This window comes from Ooceraea biroi, chromosome 1 (genome assembly GCF_003672135.1).
Source record: "Ooceraea biroi isolate clonal line C1 chromosome 1, Obir_v5.4, whole genome shotgun sequence".
In the NCBI taxonomy this organism is placed as follows: Eukaryota; Metazoa; Arthropoda; class Insecta; order Hymenoptera; family Formicidae; genus Ooceraea; species Ooceraea biroi.
Window position 1 is genome coordinate 9,221,003 of NC_039506.1, and position 24,800 is coordinate 9,245,802.

General features: G+C 34.8%; 1 protein-coding gene across 4 annotated transcripts in view; it reads right to left on the reverse strand.

Moving 5' to 3' along the window:
• The window catches only part of LOC105279971 (BAI1-associated protein 3), a 69,528-nt gene that overhangs the window by 4,950 nt on the left and 39,778 nt on the right, over nucleotides 1-24,800 (reverse strand). The window contains exons 4-22 of one of the 4 annotated variants that reach the window (XM_011340105.3): nucleotides 16,554-16,725; nucleotides 12,853-13,020; nucleotides 12,651-12,717; nucleotides 12,006-12,195; nucleotides 9,874-10,020; nucleotides 9,702-9,746; nucleotides 9,217-9,373; nucleotides 8,701-8,904; nucleotides 8,060-8,218; nucleotides 7,774-7,943; nucleotides 7,542-7,649; nucleotides 7,208-7,357; nucleotides 6,473-6,524; nucleotides 5,674-5,715; nucleotides 2,091-2,236; nucleotides 1,753-1,969; nucleotides 1,506-1,580; nucleotides 1,050-1,163; nucleotides 124-339 (exon numbers count right to left, since the gene is read on the reverse strand). In XM_011340105.3, the coding sequence (XP_011338407.1) occupies nucleotides 124-339; nucleotides 1,050-1,163; nucleotides 1,506-1,580; nucleotides 1,753-1,969; nucleotides 2,091-2,236; nucleotides 5,674-5,715; nucleotides 6,473-6,524; nucleotides 7,208-7,357; nucleotides 7,542-7,649; nucleotides 7,774-7,943; nucleotides 8,060-8,218; nucleotides 8,701-8,904; nucleotides 9,217-9,373; nucleotides 9,702-9,746; nucleotides 9,874-10,020; nucleotides 12,006-12,195; nucleotides 12,651-12,717; nucleotides 12,853-13,020; nucleotides 16,554-16,725 (2,599 nt within the window). The remainder of the gene's footprint in view (nucleotides 1-123; nucleotides 340-1,049; nucleotides 1,164-1,505; nucleotides 1,581-1,752; nucleotides 1,970-2,090; nucleotides 2,237-5,673; nucleotides 5,716-6,472; nucleotides 6,525-7,207; nucleotides 7,358-7,541; nucleotides 7,650-7,773; nucleotides 7,944-8,059; nucleotides 8,219-8,700; nucleotides 8,905-9,216; nucleotides 9,374-9,701; nucleotides 9,747-9,873; nucleotides 10,021-12,005; nucleotides 12,196-12,650; nucleotides 12,718-12,852; nucleotides 13,021-16,553; nucleotides 16,726-24,800) is intronic. The other 3 variants (XM_011340106.3, XM_011340107.3, XM_026973125.1) reach the window with 3 other exon arrangements.

The following is a 24,800-nucleotide window of genomic DNA, read 5'->3' on the forward strand; positions in this document are numbered from 1 at the left end:
ACGCAAATTATAATGCAAGATATAACAATTGCATTACTTCAAATATGTAACTTAAAATTTAAGCTATCAAGCAATCGCAATTTTTCTTTATTATTCTTATTTATTGATTCAATTTTAGCGTACCTTTGATCCGATTCTCGAGACTATCTGATTAATGAAGAGTAACATTTGCCCGGGAGTTTGCTCCAGCGGCGTCAGCAAAGCGTTCCGCCATGGTGATCGAATAGAGTCTCCCGCCTGACTTTCTAAAGCGATCAGGATCTGTTCCACGTGGAGTTCCTCGCCCACATTTAACAACCATCTTCTAACGTACTCCAAACCGTTAATAGCTATGCACATCTGAGAATATGATGAATTATCAGTTTACAGTCAAATAATAAATTAATTATCTTTATATCGCGCCTTATACTTCACGCACGTGCAACGTTTCTAAAAGCGCGTGTGCGTCTATCTGTGGCCATAAGCTTTGTATCGTTTTCAAAAATGAAATAAATCCCAGAATTTATGTATTCATTAATTACTATATCGAACAATTTATGATTGTAATTTTAGAATTCGGTCATAATAATGAACAAAATATTTTATAATAAAATTAAATGACCTGTTACCTTTTCTCAATTAAATGATTCTTTATAATAATTGATATTGTTTTATAATATAATTAGAAAATACGTAATAATTATAAATAATATTTTCAATAAATTATTAAAAGTAATAGCTTTATATTTAATTTTGAATATTTAATTGAGGCAGTACGCAATCTGTTTATATATATATATATATATATATGTTTTTATATATGTAAAAATTTATCATGCTTTTAATATTGTTTACGCGTAATGTTTAAGTTTAGACGCACATTTTAAGCCAATGCATCAATAAAAAGAATATGCTTGCGCTGCATCTTACATCATGCTTCGCTTGCCGTGCAGAGTTGCGATTACAACGATACTCTGATAACTCCGACGCGATACATTCGGCGCAAAATTATTTTGCGAAGCAGGAAGTGTACTACTATTACTACTATACTAAAGCGAAGCAATCTCTACCTGAGCGATTACCTCATCTGTGGTCTTATATGGCGTATGTTCCTCATAATACCCGCTATCCGCCAGTCTCTGATGCGTTATTTCTGCGTAGTAAGCCGCTGAACTGCATATCGCCTGCGGCAAAATTATAATTACGAATTTCGATATTATAATGATATTTTATATTATTATACGAATATTGATGCAATTATGGATATATTTAAAATAATTACTGCATAAATATACAATATGACGCATGACGCGCAGTTATAAATATTATAAATTATCATAATATATACTTATCTGTATTAAGGGAACTTGAAATAAAACGGAAAGACAAAATAATCCTAGTACTTCAGAATAGCGCATCGCGAAATTTGTGAAAATTTTTTACACTATGGTTACACCGAAATAGTTGTAAATAGTATAATCTAAATATAAACTTATATTTACAATAAAATAATTGTAGGCACTTACGTCAATAACTTTTAGCACAAAGTTGTACGATCCAGGTAGATCCGGCCATAATAGTTTTTTCCAGAATTCCTGAATCTATGTAGGATTAAAAGAAGATATATAATTATTACATACATACATCTCAGTTTATACATAACAGAAAAGTTGCAATTCTTATTACATTTGAGATTTGCCGGATACTTTCTTATTAAACAGACTGTAAATCAGGAATAGCTTAAAAATATAAAAAAACTTGATATACAAGTACCTGATAAAAGCATGCAATAGCATCGATCGCCGATGTGCAGTGTTTAACAAAATATTCCCCGCCACAGATCTGATCGAGTTCTGTCGCTCTTCTTACCCTCTGGATTGCTTTGAGCTTCGCGAGATCCAGCCATTTGTCGACAGCTGGTCTGAACCACTCGTAATATTTGCAGATTGCTAAAGTTTTATGGTCCGACTGCGGTAATTTCTCCTTCATGCTGAAAATGACGGATTTCATGTTACTCTTTTCATTCTTTTTAAATATAAAATATAAAAAAATGATATCGTATATTAAACAATTTATTCGAAAACGACATTATTGACAAAGAAAATATTTACGTTACAAAGTCTTGGAGTGCCAGGTACAGTTCAAATATCGGCGTTCCTATTTCAGCACCGGGTGGTAAAACATATTCTTCGTCTCTGTTTTGACCATGCAGTTGCAGACAGGCAGTGGTGACTCTTGCACCGAGTTCGTTATGCATCTGCGAAAGCCCCGATGGTTTCAATTATATATGATTTCTTCCATCGTGCACTCTCAAACGCACAAGCGGAGAAAATATTACTTTCTGCATCTAAACAGCGTTATCATTATCTCTTACGCGCGGCGATATTCTTGAAATATTTCATTAAAGTTTGCCGAAATTTCTTGAGGCTTAACTAGCTCAACTAATTCAAAGTATTTACTAAGAAAGCTGAGAAAATGTAAAAAGTCTCGCCAAAAAATACGATACATGCCTTTTTCGAAATATATACATATTTACATAATACAGTCGCGTCCAAATAAAATAATATAATATACTATTAATATAATATACTATCCAACAGTTTCTTTACACGGAATTTACACGTAAGAATTTATGCAATAGCATTTCTACCATATTTGAATTAAATATTTTATTTTAATTTTGTTTTAATAAATTAACTGTAACATTGTTGTACATCACGATTGAATATCTCCACATAAATATGAAATAAAAGCAACAGATTATAATATTTCCTCATACAAAGCTTCCTCGGCATTTTCATAAATTTCATCTTGACATTAATTAGTACTCCCCGTCCATAATATGCTCATGATATATAATATCCCCACGTATAATAATTATATTATAAATATATCTGAATAGTAATTCCAGATAATAGTGAGAAACTGTAATATTCTTTGATACACACTGCCTACTTCTTCTTACTTTACATAAAGTGTTTATCTCAGCGCGTGTAAAACACACTTTTGAGATTAAATTCAAAATTATATAACTGAATTTGTATATAAAATCACATTTTGCGGGACTGATTTCATATACCCCCGTAAGCGCAACAGCGTTTGTCAAAGAGCTAGTTAGATCATACACGCATCGCTTAAATGTCGCTTCGTAAACTCTCAACGGATTTGCGCTCTCAAAATTTATACGTAGAGCAATTAAAGTTCAATTCCGTGTGTTCGTGTTAGGTCGTCGCACACAGATCGCTGATGCGCGACTTTAATTGAGAGAGAGAAAGAGAGAGAGAGAGAGAGAGAGAGAGAGAGAGAGAGAGAGAGAGAGAGAGAGGTCTCGAGAGAGGAGCCGGATGTCAGCTCGAGCGATGCGGTTAAGGGGGATGAACGAGGGTGCGTCGCGTATGTTGCGCACACAGCAGGTAGTTTCGGTATTGCAGAACTTCTCGAGTATCACCGCGGCGAATTGCTGCAGGGGAAAGCACTTGTCGAGTAAGATACGAGCCGAATGTTCGATATAAGTTTCAAGTATCCTCACACAGTGTATCCGCTATATCGTGCATGACTTGCTCGATGGGGTTGCCACGATCAGTTTCCGGTTTGATAAGCAGCGTGTCGTTCGAAAGGGATGCACGATTACATCAAAGATTCGCTGGAACCGTGTAAATCTTAATAAACCTTAATAAAACCCGAGTTTTTATTCGACGCGATTAAATTTGGTTTTCCATGGAAATTTAATGCGATTAGTTCGCGTCTCCATTTCTGCTGTAAATCTTTTATGGTAAAATAAGTTTAGCTTTAATTTCTGCCTTTATGGTATTTCCGAAAACGAGAGAATTTTATATGCGGCACCTACGAAAGAAATTTAATCAGGACTCGCAAGAGAAATGGCGAAATTGGGGGTGCACAATGGCATTCCTGAAAGTGCAAAAAATATAAATTGGATATCTCTATGTCAGTTTTGTTTAGTTTGCAAAAAATAGATAATTCGATAAACAAGGTAACATTGTAAAATTTATAAAGTTGTGAATTTCTGATATTCAAAATTATTTTACAGTATAATTTTTTACAGTATAATTGCTGAAATTCTTTTTATTGCTTTATATTCTTTTATATTTGCTTTAATTTTTAGAAAATTTATTACAGAAAATAATATTGTACCAATATGTATAGTAATATATTTCTTCTAGATTTGACGTTTAGAAAAAATCAGGTTTAAAATAAAATTCTCATAATAAATTTTAATTTATCCATTTTTTGCGGTATAGTGTGCGGGTACAAACGCATTCCTCGTAAATTGTACGTTCAATTGTTGAAACACTTTCGGTAACACACGATGGTAACACTTGCTCTTAATAGTTGTAATAAATTTTAAGTAATAGCAAAGCTATCTTAACAACAAATTTTAAAAAGTAAAATGTTGTGATATTAAGAAATCTACTTCTTTACTATGCGTTTAAATACTTTAAGCTTTCCACGAGTACTCCCAAGTCTACACATAAACGTGAGAGATTTTGAAAGTACATTTTCAGAAGACTGCGATCACGCGCAATGGAGCAATCGCATAACGAGGAATGCATCGTGTACCGTGATTAAAAATAAGTTGCACAAAGATAAATGAGTAGTAGTGCATCATCCGCTGAACTGGCGAGCGCATGCAATCGGTAACGCGTCAAGTGCAGCTGTGTCCCGCTAATAATCCGGATGGGTGCATGCAACGTATGTAATGCTTCTTACTCACGAGAAATTCTGTGTCGCGGAGGAAATGTGCACCTACGGCAGGAAATAAGAGGACCGACGGGCGACAAGTGGCACGAAAAATTTCCAGGGGCAGTAGTGTGCATCGGTGTTTTATCCGGTTATGCATGCGGAGGGAACTCGACGTCGATTTGCGCACGACAGAAGCACAAAGAAGGCGCATTATATCGAATTACTGACGATTAGGTAGCACTGAAACCCGTATGTTTGTCGTAATTAGCACGGAATTGGCGACTGACTTAAATATGAGACACAATTAAGGCTTGAAAAATATATTTACATTTCTAGCGGCGTACAGTCAACTAGAATTGCTTATTTTGATAATTTCTGATCTCTGAGTGGCACACTATTGCCCGTTTTGTGCAGTTTAGGGTATTCTTCTTGTATATCTGTGTATGTAGTTCAGAGTGTACTCTCTTTGCATTAAAAAATATTTTTTTATATATACATATTTATATGTGAAGGCTCAGATATTATACAGTTGCGAGCTTGAATCATCGATTAAAATAGAATAATTGTATCGAAACTATAATGAGTAAATAAAATATATACAATAAAACCCATTTGTCAAATTACTAAGTTGATAACATCTGTTCGTTTAACTGCATACTCATATATACATAATATTTTTTTCAGAAAATTCTACTATTTATTTCATATATATTGAAATTTTACTTCTCTCTCTACTAAACAATATGTTACAGCTATACTACGTGTAAAAAATTAATTGTTTCGAATAATAAATGCAATAATTAATTCACGATTCTCCTTAATGGGTATGCAGATAAAAATGCGAAATTTACATTATGCAGGAAATTCGAACTAAGAGACAAAGAGAAAGGAGAGAAAGATAAAGAGAAAAGCAAAAGATCGAGAGAAAGACAAAAAGGAAGAGAGAAAGAGAAAGAGAGTTTAATATTTTGTGGTGGCGATGAAAAAAAGTACCTCGAAAGTGTTCTCCATGTGTTTCGCCACGTGTTCCGCCAGCTATGGACAAACATCTCGTGTACAATAAAATCGCGCTGACCTGATGGACATTCATAGTTCGTCGTCACGCTTCCTCTCAACCTGGCTCCTTCAGGTCACTGCGACTCGTTTATTTACAGAGTGTCCAATTATATCACATCTTTTTTAAATTCGTGTAAGCTTGCCTTTGCTCTTACTTTGTAATGTAGCTCAACGTTCTCATAATCAACATCTCTAAATTTTTAACGTACTGTTTTGATTGAAATCATATGTGTCATTTGAAGATACAAAAATATAGGACACTCTATATATAAACAGTAATATGTATTGTTATTTCAATGCAAAAGGACGTCGACCGGATATATATTTTTGTTAAATCTGATATAATTTATTAATTAATTAAAAAGTGCCTTAAAATTAGAGATATAATAAAATTTCTTTCAAAATACATTTTTGCGAATTTATTCTTGAAATATTATATTTTGGGCAACTTCGAGGCAAAATTGTTAAATTGATTTTTTTGCTTCTCTTTTTTGTTTTCTCATAGATCTCTTCACTTTTGCAAGTACGATCGACGTCTTGTATAAAGCGTTTAAGCCAAACATAGCACATCCAGCTTGACGACACAGTGAATAAAAAATAATGATGTGTTATGTGACAGTGTATCTTTGACGCGATATTTCGTTACGAGATTACAAGTGATATAAAATTCTATTTATATAAATATGTCTTATTATCCGTTCATAGTGAGGAACGTGTCTCTCACTTGTATCCTTACCAGTTTTTCCAATTGCTTGTAAACTGCTGAGAAATATGGCACACCGTTCGTGCTGAAACACATTTTAATGTACCGCCATTACATCCCAATAAGCAAATTGTTAACAATATGTCAGCAGATCGGAAACAAATTTAATCAGAATGATACAGCAGATACGGTGCCATCTGTGTCCGCATTAAGCTTTTGTTTTGTTGCCAAATCCTGCTGACATAATAAAACAACAGATTGGCGGCAGAAATAGTGCAAATGTGCGCTGCAGATTGGTTATGCCTACAGATTTTGTTATGTTTCTGTTGCTATGTTGCTAACAGTATAGAAAAGACAAAACCTGCGTCAAATCTGTAGCAGACTCTGATGATATTTGTTTTCGACAGAGTTGGCTATTGGGGATTCTATTGTTATATTGTTATACTGTTCAAGATTGTAACACTTTTATCAAAATGCTCGCAAAATGTAAAAATTCCGACAATTTTTTAAACTACTGATTTATATAAAACATTTTTATATAATAAAACATTATTATACAAATTATTATTATTATTTTAAAACATTATTATAAACATTATTATTTAATAACATTATAAGTTAATAAAAGAGTAAAAAAGAATGCCAAGTATTGTAGTACTTTTTGCATTTAATATAGGTAATAAGAAAATTTCTTCAGATGTAATTATTTTTTAAGTATGTTTTCCACTAATCTAATTCTTTATGTTTTCTTTTCCGAAGAGAACTTACCTTTCAAACAGACTGTTGTAATATAAGAGTCCTTGTTCCAGATCGACCAGTAATGCTGTTACCAAGTTCGTGAAGTCTTGCAGAACTCGGTCGGCGTCCTGGTCGGGTTCCTGATCATGGCACATTGTCTGTTGCCTTGTATTCTCGTACCTGCAAAAGAAAAATCAAATTTAAGAAAATATTTATATTATATTTTTCGTGATATTTTCTTACTTATATAAGCGCGCTTTTCTGTAAAAACAATTACAAAAGAAGATAAAATAGGAAAGAGATAAACCCTGAAAGAAAGAAAATTGTAAATATTTTATTATTTTGTTACAAGAAATGGATTTACCAGTCAAGAGTTCCTTTTCTAAGAGCGGTAATAATCTCTCCACGGATTTCCTTGTTAAATGGACAGCAAGTTCGGAAAGCCTTCATGTTTGAAAGAAGTCCCAGACATCTGTGTATAGCAACATAATTATTTGTAGTTATAATATTCTTTACATTCTTTCAAACTTCACATAATACAAATTCATAAAGGTTTCTTATGTCTATTGTTACTTCCATAAAAGACATAAATTTACCTAAGCAAGTAATCCAGCTTTGATATAGTCGGTCTGTACAGAGGTGGGTATAGTACTCTATGTTGCCTGACTCTTTTCAAGGAGACCTCCAAGAAATTATTGAAAGAATCTGCCAGGCACTGTTCTGCGTCGCGCGACAGGGTTTCAGTATGCCATCTATTATCCAGTTCCTAAATTTGAAAAATAATTTAGATCTACATTCTTACATACGTGATGGTATCATATATTTTAATACATTATTGCGTGTAAAATAATAAGATACCGATACTATAGTTACCATAATTACCTGTAAAAGACGATGAAGCATCCGTGGATCTACGGCATGGTGTCGAGAACTCGCTACCCACCTTATCAAAGCCTGCTGCAATTCGGTAACATCACCTTGTATCGCGTGTTGATGCAAGATTGTCAGTGCGGTTTGCGGCAATTCTCCAATAAAGTCTTCCTGGAGAACATGTAGATACGTGTATAAAAACGTGTCTGGTCAATGAATCTTAGATCATCATGGATAATCAATGATGCGCTTCAAGGCACAATCTGCGCAATTTTCACGTGCATCGGCACTTAATAAAAAAATATAACACCATTTATTAACCGTTAATAATAAAATTATAAAATAATAAAAATAGTATATAGAGGAAACATTAAAAATTGTTGTTATTACTTATCATATTGTATTATATTAAATAAAACGATATTATGGAAGGAAATATTTTTAATGTTATTTGTTTATTTGCCTTTTCTGTTTCTCTTCGATGTTTGTTTGAAATTTTACGATATGTTGTTTCATTTGTAACGTTTAATGATTTTGCGTTATATGTTGTAAACGGATGCAAGGTGTATCGTATCGTATTACAGGAAAATTTGCAGCGTATTATATGTGCAATATATGATATGAACGGGAATATTTATGTCAGATATGCGTACCCCTTGTTTGTTCATTTCATGATTAAGGAAAACTGTATATAGTCTTTCCTGTTGCCTCAATTCGTCCCAATTATCCTCTTCGGATGTTCCACGGTCTTCCCTCGTCGACAGCCATAATTTTAGTCTGATTCTACCTTGAATATTACTCCTTTGTGTCCGTGCTTCTAGTTTGTACCATTGATCCACTCCAGTGCTTGGAATATCCTACATAAAGTTTATATTTTAATTTCAGCGTTATATTTTACTTTATGTAATTAAACGGTCACATCATATTATATAAAATATATTATTTAGCCAAATTAGAGGAAAATTAAAAGTAATTATTGGCATTACTAAAATTGTTTTTAATTCTTGACTCGAAAATTTGATGAAGATATTTAACGATTAAATTTCACAAACGATGAAATTAATAAAAATGTAGAACTCACTCAATCTACTGTTGGAATAATTTAATAATGTAATATACAGTATTTTAGATACTATGTACAGAGAATTTCTGTTGAGTTAAGTAATTACCACTAAAAGGATGTTCACGCAACCTAGGAAGTCATCCTGACTCCCAGATCTAGCGCTCTGCGCAATCTGCTTGAAGAATCGCCCGAGCCCTTTTACGCCCCGCACTTCATTAAGTTTGATCACCGCGTCAAACACCGAGGATTCGTCATCATGGTCCCTGAATTCATCAGCGCAAATATTACAAGGTGCCACCTCATCAGAAGTTTCATATATTCATGTAGACATTCAGATTTTCACGAACAATTGTTTCTTCAAATAATGATTCGTAGATTTTCGCATATTAGCACATGAATTTAGCACAATGTTTCAGTTTTCTCAACGTGTAATTTAATTGTACATTTATTTGAAAAATAAATAGATAAAAAATATTTATAGAAATAAATTTTATAGTAAAAATTCAATAAAGATTACATTATAATCATTTCTATAGAGTTTGATTAAAACTGATAAAAGACTATTATTAATGTGTTTTTTCGGAAACTCACCATATATCCAAATGGAGAATATCCGTATTGATGTCGTCGATATCACTGAAAAAGGAATCGGTTCGGCGATTATGCGTCAGTACACGGATTTGCGCTGCTTAAGAGACTAATAAACGATCGGCGATTGCGAGCGCCAATTACGAGGGGACCAGGCCCCAAAGTTTTCGCTTACAAACGGAACTTCTCGTTCCATCGCGGGCTCAGCGTGTGCGGCTTCACCGAAGTAGCTCGTATAAACTTCGCGGGTAGAGCACCGCTCAAGGACTCGCGGTGTTCCCGCCTGCTGATGTGCTCCTTGCGCTTAAACGAGAGCCTGAAACTGATGTTGAATCGACAATTTACTAACCACCACTTCGACAATTCATCCTAATCTCCAACGGTTTTTCTTTCATTGCATCGATCTCTGAACTTTAAGTGGTTTTATTTGATCATTGGGACACAATTCGGTAACTTACCTCCTCCATCATTAGAAACGGAAGTGCCTAACAATTAATTATCGACGTTAAAGAGAAAACTTAAATAATAAATGGCAAAAAAATGCAAAAGCTTATATTCTGTTCACGATTTTAAGGTTTATGCTGGATTTTATGAGAAAGAAAAATAAATTTTCTTTTTTATAAGTAGCACCGCATTCTTTATTATTTTTCTTTATACGCGATAATTTCTCTGCAGGAATTCTTTACAATGGTATTTGCATTACGTCGCGATTGCTTTTTGTTACAGTTGTTTTGCATTAAATGGCCATTTGAATGTACACAAATCCGTACATCACGACTCTCTCTTAGACGGGGATTTTGCTGTTAATTGGCAAATTATGCCGTTAGTACAGAGTCTCGAGCTTTCCTCACAAAGCTTCCAGGTCCTCTAATGCTAATATGCGGCATGACACCCGTTCTCGCAGAATCTGGATGAGATCCGTTCTCGCGCGTTTAACGAAGCACGCGACTCGACACCTCGCAGACGACGTCGCGCGTCTCGTTGCAGCTCGCAACGCACTGTTCGTCCTCATCGTCACCGTCACATTCGCATTAATTATTTTACTTATACCACCAGGTGGTGAATGAAACAATATGGGAACATACACAGTACAAAATGGACTACGGTTCTCTCTCAATGTTCTCGCCCCGTTTTCTCCGTCCGGAGAACGACGCTCGCCGTTTGTAGAAGTTGCTACATCCGGCGCAGGACCATTGTGCATCACGTTGCATTGTCGCAAACGTCGTCGGAGTTAGCTCTCAGTAAATGCACACATCATCGCGTGATATGCGGATTCGTAACGCGGTAGATTAATTTTCCCTTGTCCGGAAAATAATAGTAATGATAATTGCACAGTACGATAGCATATTTTTTTTATTAAAAAATGGATGAAGGACCTCTAGCACCATGTATATCGTTCGGCTGCGTGTAAGATTCATATGTATGCATGGATCTATAATTTCATCGATGTTTAGTTCTATATGTGTATGTATACTACACATAAATATTTACTCACATATTTATATAGATTCATACATTTGCAAGTATTCTAAAAATTGTATAAGAAATTTGTATGTACAAATGATTGTACAAAGGATTAAATAAAGATATTTCAAACAAAATTATTTATAGATTTATAGATGCAAAATTTTACGATTTTAAATTCCCATTTACACGTAAAATCGCGCCATTTGTTAAGAGAAATTATTAATTAATAATATCTCAATTTTCTCTGTGTAAAAATGCGCTTTGCTCTCTCAGTTAAGGATTATTTTCTACGAGATTAATCGCTTTACGCAGGTGTGCACTTATCTTAAGTAGCGCCGTCAATGCTTCATCGTGCTGTTAATGACGGCAGACACGCCGCAATATTTTATGATAAATGATATTCCCGAAATTGGTGTACTGGCAGATCGCATCGTTAATATCAGTTGCGCCATCAATAACAGTAATAGACGGTCTTTCTTATAAAGAGGGTAAGATAATTCGAGTTACAGGGGAGAGCTCAGTTCTACGGATCTCGCATACTTCCTACGAGAAATAAAGAATGGAACTTGTTAGCCGAAGCAGAAGCAGTTTTATTGACGAATAATTAACACAGCATCTATCGTCAGAGACTAGACTAGACTAAAAATCTGCTGGATGTTCCAGGTTGAAAATCATAAGGTTTGTGCTCATCTCGTATCGTTCACAATTAGAATATATTAAAATAATCGACTGTCAAATGAAAATGATGATAACTATAACAACAATGTTACAAAGTGTCTGCGCAGTTTGCTGTAGCAATTCAATTTATCATTCCTGTCGCGCTTTCGTACATCGACTTACCTGTGGTGCTTTCGAAGCTTCTCGTGGTGTGAGTTATCGTTCTCACCGCCATCGGACAGAGCACGAGTCGCCTGCCTCGGGGATGCTGGGGGTGTATGCGGCGAATGCGCCGTTAAATTCGTTTGCGGGCTCAATGGCACACCTGCGTTACCGGGCTGGATCCCTAGCATGCAGTAAGGATCGCTAAATCCTGAAAAAGGATAGCAGTCCTTCTTCAGTGGAAAGAACTTTCGTAAAATCGCGTTGAATTTTGTGTTGACTTTTATGGTTTCGCTTCTGTTCAGATCTATATAAAATGTGACTTCTTCAGAACTTTTTGATAATATTTTGATCGGAAATCGTTAATCCTCACTATTAAAGTAATAAATTAAAAAAAATTTATGGATAAGATCAATATCTTTCTTAATATGATGACTTTAAAATAAAACGTCGCTTTAATTTCGCTTTAATTAAAAAAAAGTTAGTTCCAAGCTAAAATTATATATTAAGATGCTTTTTAAATTAACTAAAAAATATAATTTCGTTATTTTTTGTACAAGAAATCTTAATTTTGATAAAAAATCTTTTTATCTCCTTTATCTCTTTATCGTAAAAATTCTCGTAAGTTGAAGCATGATTGCTTGAAATGCAACGTAATGCACTTACCATTAACGTCCTTCGCCTCGAGTCCATCGGCTTCGATCACCACTACGCTTAGCACAACGATAGGCGGCTGTAACGATAGATAAGTTCCGTTTCATTTAGTTTTATTACGACGTCGATAATGATACCTTTTATGACCCATTTTTTGCAAGGAAAGGAGCGATATCGCAGCACTTTCGAGATAAAAGTCAATAAACTGGCATACCTTTTCTTCCGAGGCAATATTGAGATATCGTCGATGCTGATCCTGTGGCATCCCAAAGGCTTCCTGGGCATACCGATACAGATCTTCTTTGTAATGCGCGTATTGTCCTGTACTGGCACCTACCGTGTTTGCAATCGTGTAAAGAACTTCTATGTACAATTGCTCCATCTGGAAAAAATGTATCCAAATTTCATTGTGATAGTTTACAAATGAATCGTCTGATACATCTACCTAGCATATGTAAAGAATATTTAAAAATATTTTTATGTTGTATTAGGTGCTTGCAAAAGTTCATATGATATTAAAGCCATCTTCCATTCTTTTGGATTTTTCCCATTACTTTGAAATGGCGAAATACTGTTGATTCATTAAATCCAAGCTTCGAATTTGTGATCCTGCTTCTATTTGTGATCTTACGAACTTTTACAAGTAGCTAATAATATATCTTTGAAAAAACAATTCTTTTCTGTATTATAATACATTATATATAATCCTGTTGCTCTTAACTGGAGTATCTAGAATAGGATAAAAAAGATAAGCCCTCAAAGAAATGGCACCATCTATTTCTGTCACAGTATTCATGCTGGCTTGCTTTTCTAGTGGTTTCAGCAATCATAACAACTCGGACTGGTAGGTGATTGGCCTGCCGAGTTCTAGTCTGGGGTTGGGGCTGCTAGCTATAGCGTCCAGACACACCTCAAGATATAATGAGAGGAAAGCTAACACAGCACTTTATCTGTACGTGAACCAATAGCTCAATGTCTCATCCGAAAGACGGAGCCCAGTTTTCTATACTCGAGTTTCCTGCATAACGGAGTATGAAGTACGAAGGGCGCAGTTTAGAATAAAATTCCTGTGATCAAGTGGACTTGAATCTAGTTCCTCATAGTTACGAGTCTCTCTAATCATTAGATCACACTGTCGCCTTATCACGTAGTATAATAATACATTATGCATTGATAAAAGCATTCGCGATTATTTTCGCAAATTTCTTCCATATAATTTTTAACAATAAAGTATATTACCATCGGGAAAAGTCTGTTGCAGCAGAAAATGATTTATTGTACAATTATAATTTCTGCAAGCAACTTCGATGAGGATAATATACGGGAAATTACATTAGAAAACGTTTAAGTTGCGACTAAAAGATTTCCTTTGTCTTGCCGCGAAAAGTTGCGTTTCTCCTGCTTCTTTTATCAGGGATTTGAAGTAACACGGTGTTTATTATAAGAGAAAGATTACAGACTCATTTCACAGGAGATAGAAAACCGATTCTTGGCGCTTTCGAAGCTCGGTCAAGTTTAACTCGCGAATGCAAGACAACCTTTAATTACTATTTCGTTGAACTGGCACAAGTTAACAAACTGACGAGTTAACAAATTTTAGAAAATTGATAAATTGATTCGTCTGACAGTTGAATTGATTGATTTGACAGTTGAATCGACAGAAACTTTTGTTGCACGGATTGTTCATTAAAGACGGCATCGTTATTCTGTGCATATATTCCATGCACTTATTCCATGATTATCTTATTATTATTTTATATTTGATACTAGTACAACACAGGCGCGCGCTATTTTATTTTTCAATATTAATAATGTTTTCGAATAATAATATCTTATATCTATTATTTATTATATGCACAATTATCACACTCTACCAAATTGTTAACCTCCACGCGAAGACAGCCGTGCGATGATAATCTAAACTGAACATAACGCACAACGCGAATCGAGATAACTAATCAGCGTCGCGAAAAAGAGGCAAAAATGATTTCGATTTGATTTAACACGGCTTTTTTAAGAGTGGATTTGGCATATTGTGAAGAGGTCTCGACGATTGAAAATGCTTTAGATTTAGAAATGAAAAAGTTCTAGCTATTAAAATTTTTTTCTTTTCCGAGGAGTTCTGTGCTATTTATATTGTTATTTGGCATATTGCCTAGAGTTCTCGATGATTTAAAATTCGTAACAACACAGGCGCGCGCTACGCGCGCTATTTTATTTTATTTTATTTTTCACGATGAAATAACACAAATTTATCAATATAATCGCACTGACAGCCACTATGACATTCTGACATTCGCAACACGAAGTTCAAACCACACGAAGTTCGAGCCAAGCGAGATAACCAATCAGCGTCGCGGAAAAGAGGCCTCAACTATTCGATAAAAAAGAACTTTAAGAAGTTACACGTACGCCTTTTTTAGAATAGGATGTTATTGACTAAAACAAAGAATAGATCTATCGCGAATTTGATTGTTGCAAAAATATTCTAAGCTCAAAGCGATGAATTCAAGCTAGCGGATTCCGCGTTTCATGTCATTTTCCGATACTATGGAAAATTTTCTTTTTTCCATTCATTAACAAAAAGACGACGCTGGCTTTTTGTCCATTATTGGAATACGACACATCGCAACCTTTACGCCACATCGAAGTCTGAAGATAAGAATGAGGATTGAAAAAGCTGGGAATTGTATCGTATCCGAGGGAAATAGAAGAGAGGAGAACGCTAAAATGCGCAGGCAGCTTGACGCGAGAACTTGGTTGAGCATTGGTGAGCTCTCTCGTCGAAACGCTATTTACTTGAGAGTGTTCTTCCGCTTGCACATTTATTTCACGCGAGTCGAGGGCTTGTAAGGCGACAGCGCAAAAAATTGTGCAGATATCCAGAGCTTCAGAGATGCATGGCGAGGCAAATCGACATATTTCACCGACGATGAGTGTAGAATTCTACAATGACTAGTAATCATGAATCGTGGATCGATCATAGATCCAGGATCTATAAATATGTGCAGATTCCACTAATTCGGGTACTCAAAGATATAAAATCTAAAATCTATAAGAATTGACGTCTCATTTCGAGCAAAAGCGCACGATAGAGATTTGCCCGAGATTTGCACGAAGCAACTTTCAAATTATTCTTGTGACGCAAAAATTTACATATTTGATATGCAAATCATTTAATGTTACGTTCGCGTCTGCATAAATTTGAATTTGATTATTTGCGTTTCCATGAACGTGCATGCAGAGATTTAACTTCAACATTCTCTAAAGTTCCACTGGACCTGCAAATAGTTACACGGGCCAGCCAAATGAATAGACACCAGCTGAAGAGTCCTGCGAACGATCAGATTTGGTATTGAAGTTTCAAGACGTCAAATCGGAGAGTCGAGTCGAAGAAATAGAAGCTTTATTCATTTGCACTATAATCTGCAAACGATGGCAGAATGTACTCTCATTACGGACTCTCCTCTTATTTCGATCGACGCGTCGAGTGCGCCTGTCCGACCTGCACTGACTTTATCTACTCAGGATTATACTTTAGATGGAACAAACGCGCAAACTACTCGTCCGCATGCGAACTCTCGTTGCAATTGGAATGACGCTAAATGTAACTACGTCGCATGCGATTCGTCCGTGTCGCAAGTATTTGCGGAAAATCTATCTTTGTTTCAGTTACCCTTAGAAAATATTGTCAAACTTGTGAAATACGGAACAAACAGACGCAGACTATAAATCCTAGTTTGTAGACACGAACGCCAGAAATGTCAAACAAACTAAAATCGTGTGAAAGTCTTATTAAACATTTTTAATAAAACTAGGAAAATGTATTTTTTACATTTTTTGAGAGAAAATTTTGTACATGATGTATAAAAGAGAATACAGAAAGAGTTGCGTGACAGAGAGAACTGTACTGACCTCCTTTTTGCTAAGCCGATATTGTTGTGAGGTCAAAGTTGAGTCTCTGGACGGCGGTGGTGGTTCCTCGGCTCTCGCTTCCACTTCCTGAAGAACAGCACGTCTTCGATTCTTTTGCTTCCACGATAATGCGGTGAAGCTCTCGAAGAAGGATCCATCTGTTTCGTGAACACTGCAATCAAATTTGAAGAACGTTATTACAATTCATAAATTGATGTAATAATAACTCAAGTGATCCTGGTTAATATACATTTTGTAATGATGTCATTATATAATTAAAAAGCAACGACATGGTGGTATCAATCGGCCTTCGCGTCAGTCCAATTTTTAATTAAGTAGATTATTTCGAGACCCTTTCGAATGATCCGTTTCACTTTAATTGCAGAAATGTGCACAGTTTTATTTCTATTTCCGTAATTATTACGATGAGACTCGAGAAAGGATTAGTTATTACGTAATTCACGCGCGAGTCGGCCGCATTAATTTGATCTGGTACCCCACGGAAAATATTTCACTTGGAAATCGTACGTAGATGTAATTTAATTTGAAAGATAAACGCGTGCATCGAATCGAATTTCTCATGATTTCAGTGAATTTTCGAAAATGTTTGCAGTATTCTTTTTATTTCCCGAACTTTATACTATTATGTCATTTATAATTTGAATTGGAAGTTATTCTTCATGTAAATCATACTTTTAATCAATATCTTTTTATTATGCTTATTAATTAATAATTGTTCTCACTGCAGAACAGAATTACATACGGAGAATGTTTTAATTTTATTGGGTTGGCCAAAAAGTAATTGCGTTTTTTTTTATATAAATAAAAGGCGAATTTTTCATGGGAAACAAAAACTTTATTAAACAATATATTGCCCATTTTGTTTGATTATCTTTTGCCATTTTTCAGGCAACTTCATGATTCCGCGCTCAAAAAAGTTCTTATCTTTTTCAGCAAAAAACAATTCCAAGAACGATTTGATATCCTCATCAGCAGTAAAGGTTTTACCATTCAAGGTGTTTTGCAAAGAACGAAACAAATGGTAATCTGATGGTGCCAGGTCTGGCGAATATGGTGGATGTGGTAACACATCCCATTCGAGCTGCAACAATTTTTGACGAGTGACCAAACTTGTACGTGGTCTAGCGTTATCATGGTGAAACACAACACCTTTGCGATTCACCAATTCTGGACGTTTCTGTTTGATGGCATCATTTAATTTATCCAGTTGACGACAGTATACGTCTGAATTAATGGTTTGATTCCTTGCAAGCAGCTCAAAATACACAATACCTTTAAAGTCCCACCAGGCTGACAGCATAATCTTTCTTTGGTGAATATCTGCTTTTGAAGTGCTTTGAGCAGGTTCATCACGCTTGCTCCACGATCTTTTTCGTTTGACGTTGTTGTAGACGATCCATTTTTCGTCGCCTGTTATCATACGTTTCAAAAATGGATCATTTTCCTCACGTTTCAAAAGAGAATCGCAGATGTCAATACGCTTAGTGAGATGAATTTCTTTAAGCTCATGTGGTACCCAAATATCGAGCTTACTAATGTATCCAAGTCGTTTTAAATGGTTTTCAACACTCGATTTCGATATGTTAAGATTCTCAACAATCTCTCGTGTCGTTAAACGCCGATTGGAATCGATCAGTGCCTTTATTTTGTCATCATCAATTTCGATTGGCCTTCCTGAGCGTGGTGCATCTTTCACATTAAAATCTCCAGATCGAAATTTAGTAAACCAATTTTGACACTGCCGCAGTTTTAAAGCATCTTCGCCATATACATCAGATAACTTTTTATGAGCTTGCACAGCGTTTTTCCCTTTTCGGAAGTAATAAAACAAAATATGACGAAAATGTTCTTTTTGATTTTCCATTTTGAAATCGACGGCAAACAAACAATTGTTAACGAAATCGTGTACTTTCTTTTTCTAAAACAAGCTTGAACTGTGAGTTGTTAACCTACATAATGAATTTGCGGTTTAGAATGAAGTTAGTTACATTTCAAGACATATATGTCCATCTATTGGAAAAAAATGCAATTACTTTTTGGCCAACCCAATATATCTTTTGTCGCAACTAGATAAATTTATTGGACAATTTGAAATTGATTTCTTTACAAAGATTGCATAAATGATCATTTTTTCAAATCACCTTTAGAGATATAATTTATTACAGAATCTATTAGTAGATCATTATCTATTGTATTTCCTATCATTTTGGAACATGCATAATTCTAATTGACATTTCGATATTGTAACCATTGTCATCCCTTTCAAATGATATATAGGTCCAACATAATTGATATGTATTAATCGATCATTCTCTCGATATGAATTAATCTCGACTGGTATCTCGCATTTCAGCATTTTTATTCGTTCTACGTTAAACTTACGAATCATTTGCGATCTTTGTGAGATTCTTTCACTGGCAGAGATACAAGATTGAGGTAAAGTGGCAGACGCAGGACTAAATCAAGGGCACAAAGGCATGTCGCTGGAAAGACACGGCGAGAACAATAATGTCGTCACCGTGGCTTTTTACGAGGGACTGTTAAGCGCGCGTGAAAAGAGCCCTCCGCGATGAGAGAGGGAAAAACGTCGTGGAGCAGCGCAGCATGCCGTGGGCATCCACCTAATGAAAACCGAAAGCGCACCGACGGCATTCCTCTCATCGTCATTCTAACGTCGAGTGCACGTTCGTCTCGCTGAGGATTGTAATTCGATCAGCGTAGACTTTCTGCCAGACCCCTGGTACTTAATTTTCAAAGGTCCACTTTGTGACTCATGGCCCTTTAATTAAGAAAGAGGACCTGTGCAATTTTCTTTTCGTTATGTTATACTATATCTTTTATATATTTTTTTATTATGCATATGTTTAGTATTCTATGAAAATATATAATTATACACATATGTATGTATATAAAATATACAATATATGGCGCGTGTAAAAAATACAATATAACCATCCTTATAAAATGTTTTGGATTATAAAGGCTACTCTTTTCACATTCTTTTATAGAAATAAAATATAACAATGCAATATTTATTATTTCGTTACTTGTTCTTATTTAACTAATAAAATATAATTTTATTAAACTAATCGTACTTATTAATTATTTTATAAGAATAACTGATATCATACATGTATGTTCATGTATTTTTGATGACCGATAAGAAATTCGTGTTCGTCACATGTCTCTTTTTCTACTTTGCCGTTCACTCTAAGTTCGCGTAAATGGATTTGTGCGCGATAATTAGGCTTTACGTCTTGCACGATATTTTCAAGGCTGACGTGATGCATCTGATTATGAACTTTTAACTTATTTAATTGTTACTTAATGATTTCTCCATTATTTGTTACAAAATTATGCTAGTTCTCTGCTGTTCTTTTTTTTGAGATAAACTGCGTGGCGATAGGTAAAGTCTGGCGATAATACTTATTATGAACGGAACGAGTTTAAAATAAAAATCGCATAAACATTTCTATATATTGTCGATATTATATTTTATCGATTATATATAAATATTGTAATCAGCGTAAACTTAATCTTCTTTAATTGTATATCCTATTACATTAATTTAAATTAACACTAATTTTGTGAAATAAAAGCTTTTAAAAAATGAATCAAATATTTTCTGCGACTCATTAAATAAGACAATTCGACGTAGTTATCAGATTTGTTATACACAGAATTTAGATTGATTGCATAATTCCAACAAATATTTAATTGATAAATATAGATTGTGCAGAGCATAAATATTAAATTCAAATTATAAATTCAGAAAGAAATTATTTTACAAACAAATTTGTGATAAAATGTTTTAAAATATGATCGCGCATGTATGAAGTAAATTTTATAACCTATTAATGTAATTCACTTTCCGCACATATAAATTTTTATATAATTTGTCCACCATGCTAAAATTCAGAAAATAAAAAATACATTTAATTAAAACCACTCTTAGACATCAAGAGAAAACATTAAATTTTAATGTCACATTTTCTATATTTAATTTCTCTTTTATCTCACATTTTACCGCTTATATTACTTAATAAAGATTTACTTAATGAATTCACGTGAAAGCGATGCTTCTTTTTCCTCACGCTGTAAGGAATAGTCCGCTTAGAAAAGATCTTCTATCCCTCGAGACTCACCTCGTAAGAGAGTGTGAATATTTTACATCCTCTACACTCTCTACAGAGATTGTCTCGGAGCCTTGGAACCGCACATTCGAGTGAAATGCGTTGCTCCTGGATACTTTTATCGTTGGTTCTGCTTTATTCAGGTATCAGGATTTCCTTGAGTGAGTTTCACGTATATCATCTCCTTTTTCGGGAAACCGAAATTATCGCGTCGTTCAACGAAAATTAGCCGCTCGGCTAAAATGCGACATAGTAGACATAGTAGAGAGTCTTTGTTTTGTAGCTTCGGTCTCATTTTCGTCTCTTCGGATTTCCCTCATTTTCCGAGCACCCGTGCAAAAACAATGGCGAACTCGTATAATTGAGACCCGCCGCAAAGAGGAATAGACGAAACCATCCGCTAAGCGAAGGGTGACTAGTAACTACTCTTGTACCCGTTTTCTCTCATCAGAAATTCGCATAGTAAAATTTACTGTGCTGGAACATAGTCTCACAATTCCCAAATCTCTTTCATTATGCACTGGCAGATTCAAGGATGCACCGATTTAAAACTTCTGCGGATTCGTAAGACTTTTCTTATGAATATATTCATTTATCCAGAGTGTGTGCAAATATACTTTAAGAGAGGATCTTTATAAAATTTATAAAATTTATATTATATAATTTAATGTTTTTAATTAATTATTTTTTAACAAAATGTTTTATTCATAAAACGTTTACGTTCTTCCAGTTATCGTGTTTCTTCATTTTCTCATTATATTTTTATTTCTATATATAAAATTATATTAAAAATTATCTGAAAGTAATAAAATATTAATCTATTTTAATTCTGCAGTTCTTTTAACAATTTAGTAAAAAATTTTAATAAGAAGAAATAATTTGAATTTAACTTCATCTAGAATTTATAATTTATATATATTCCACAAAAAAGGAAGAGACAGAGAAACAAGAGAAACAGGCAATTATTTCTCCCTAAATTCCCGGATATGCAATGCTCTATGATAAGCGAAGGTGTGTATAATGAATGGATCGGATGGATGGGGTGTCTAACGCAACGCAACAATCTCTCACGGGTCTGAGATAATCTTGACCTTGTCCATGCCAGTCGGATCCAGCGACCAGAGAAATAAGTGGGCACACGTCCTCGTTACGGTGGACGGTCAGCCCGATATCGTATTTCAGGAGCGCGCCTTCTCGTCCAGCTTGTTAAGCGCGCCCCACTGCGCTAATTTATACAAAGCGGCAGGGCCGTATATTCCGACGGATACGGTATTAATAAACGGCCCTTGCGTATCTCGCGAGGCCATCGGGGGAGGTTTTAAGCCCCTGACGTGCATGTGCGCCTTTCGCCGCGGATGACGTTCCACGCTCGTCGTGGGCGGATCAAGCCGGATTTAATCCTGGCTCTGTCCCTTTCGTCCTTCAAATTAGCTCTCGGCGATGCTGCCGCAAGAGTGTCAGTGATGCTGCAGAGGGACCGAACGGTTGGGTACACGTGTTAAGGATCAAGCTGCGCTTTTGCAAATTATGCTTCAATTGCTTGTGCATGCAGTGTCATTTCTATATTCGTGTAACTGCGTACGTATCTTTTACGCTTTATCCAATTTTAGATTTTTTTATAGAACTATTTTTTATGCGACGTCTATCTAATTTTACCTGGATGGAAATTTCAGTATGTATTATCTAGGGATAGTTATTTTATACTAACTTTTTAATGGAGTTCTAGAGTGCATTAAATTACAAAAATACAGAATACATGATACACGAGTAAATACGAGTAAAAACGAGTAAACACGAGGCGTTAATGAATAGGTAAATGAATCAGCGAAACGTAATGCTCGGGGAGCATCTTCTATCAAGCAATTAGTAGTCTGTGGAAAAGGAACCCTTTGCAGTACGCGCAAACAATACTCGCGTAAACAAAACGCCAGTTTCATATTATTCTTGAATCATTATGCACCAATTATTTATCTGTAATGACGAAATCATTACAGACGCTTGTATTCTTCCGCAAATTATAAAAAGAAAATTATCGGTTCGTAGAGATATATCGCGCATTATTCAACAAGGTAGCATTTCGAGGTAATAAAACAGGCATTGCATTATTCCCTCGCGTGAACGATAAAAAAGTATACGGAAAACTGTGCATGAGGCGAGTAAAAATCTAACTGGTACACGTACCAGTCTCGCGAGACTTCTTGATTGTATACTTGTGTTTTGTGAGAGTAATATGGAACAGACGTATTTTTATTCTTACATATCTATTTTATATAATACTAGCTTTAATACCCTGCCTTGCCCGGTAGAGTTTACATTAAACAGTGTTTAATTAACTGTTATATGTTTATATTTTACAAAATTTCTTTGTAAACCACATTTCTGGCTTGATGTTTAGGGCAATGTACGTATAGATTAGAGGAATCCTGTTCTTGATAGCGCTACATATAGTTGCATGAGAAAATATATCATTTTCCAAATCTACATCGACAACTTTAAGGGTTTGTCCCTGGGATTTATTAATAGTCATAGCAAAAGCTGCTTTTATCGGAAATTGAAGTCATTTAAATTGAACTGGAAAATCAGAAGGAATTAGAGGAATTCTTTGAATAAATACTGTTTCACCTTCACTAACGCCTGTAATAATCTTAGCCTCGATGGTGAATTTTTCAGGGCATTTCAAAATATGCTTTCAAATTTATAGTATAGATATAGAGTATTATATATTAATAGTATAGATATAGAGTATAGATATAGATATAGATTATTTCCTCTAAAAAGAATTATTAAAAAAAATAGACATTAAGACCTTCTTCTCGTCAAGACGAACAAAATGATATAACACACTTGTGGGTACAGTTCATGTTTATTGAGAAAATGCATTTCAAAATATGCACTTTCAAATTTATATAATTGTATAGATATAGATTTATACAGGTAAGTGTATTTCATATTTTCCATAATACATCTTAGTTTACACTTGCAACATCTATCTTGCAACGTTATTACGATTTTCATAATGAAAGACCAAGAAATTAATGCTGAAGAGTTTTCGCGTAAACAACATTCCGTGTGGATTTTGATTCATCTCTCTGTTGGAATCTTTTCATCGAGACTCTGGAATGAAATTACATCGTGATAGTGGTAAATATTAGATAGATGATACATCCGGTTTCTTTGAACGATATTCCTCTTTTAATTCGAAGCTTTCCTAAGATCGTTAGTAAGATATTCACAAGGGAATCTTTCTCTCTCGGGAGAGACGGAGGTATGTATAGTATGATTAAGATTAAAAAGTGCAACCGCATCATATCTGCACTGTAATTCTCCCGAGGACTCAACTGTTGCGGTCGTTATATTAAGTTTGATACTAAATTGCAAAGATAACTATACGTTGAATTTTTCATACCAAAGTTTACACATTTTTTAAAAGTCTTTTATTATTTTTATAATATCCTTTACATATTCTTTTTATCTCATATTATTATTACTAATTTTATATAATAGAACAAATGAATAAAAATGACATAATTGGATGAATTAATTTTTACTTATTCTTGTCGTGAAATTTGCAACAACTTGCAAATCACAGAAAATATAATCGTCTCCAGATAATTTCTTTACAATTTTATCTCGATTTAGTACATTTATAATAAAGAAGAAGTTTTGAACATGCATGTTTCCTATCATAATTATGATGTACAATGCGCTTTAATAAATTCGTGCTCAAAACAATACATCAGATAAAAGAAGGCTAATTTATCTGAAAGGTAAGTTGAACAATTTTTCCTTGGCAAGATACCAAAGGGTTAAAACGGGCAACTTCGTATCGCGGCTGGATCTAGTGCGCCTTCTTCCACAACGGAAGTATTATCGCTCGTTCCCATCACGCTGCACCACGATGGCTTTCCGGAATTGTATTAACAAATCAAGTTTGCGTGACACCTTTCTTTACCTGTTCAAAGACAAAGCTCCGATGTCGCTTTATGCTTTTCGTCCTGTCATGTGTTCTATTTGCTCTCCTCTCAATCTGGTCTACTCTCCATTGTCTTTTACCTATTTTCCTCACTTTCCTCATTGATCGATCTAATATCCG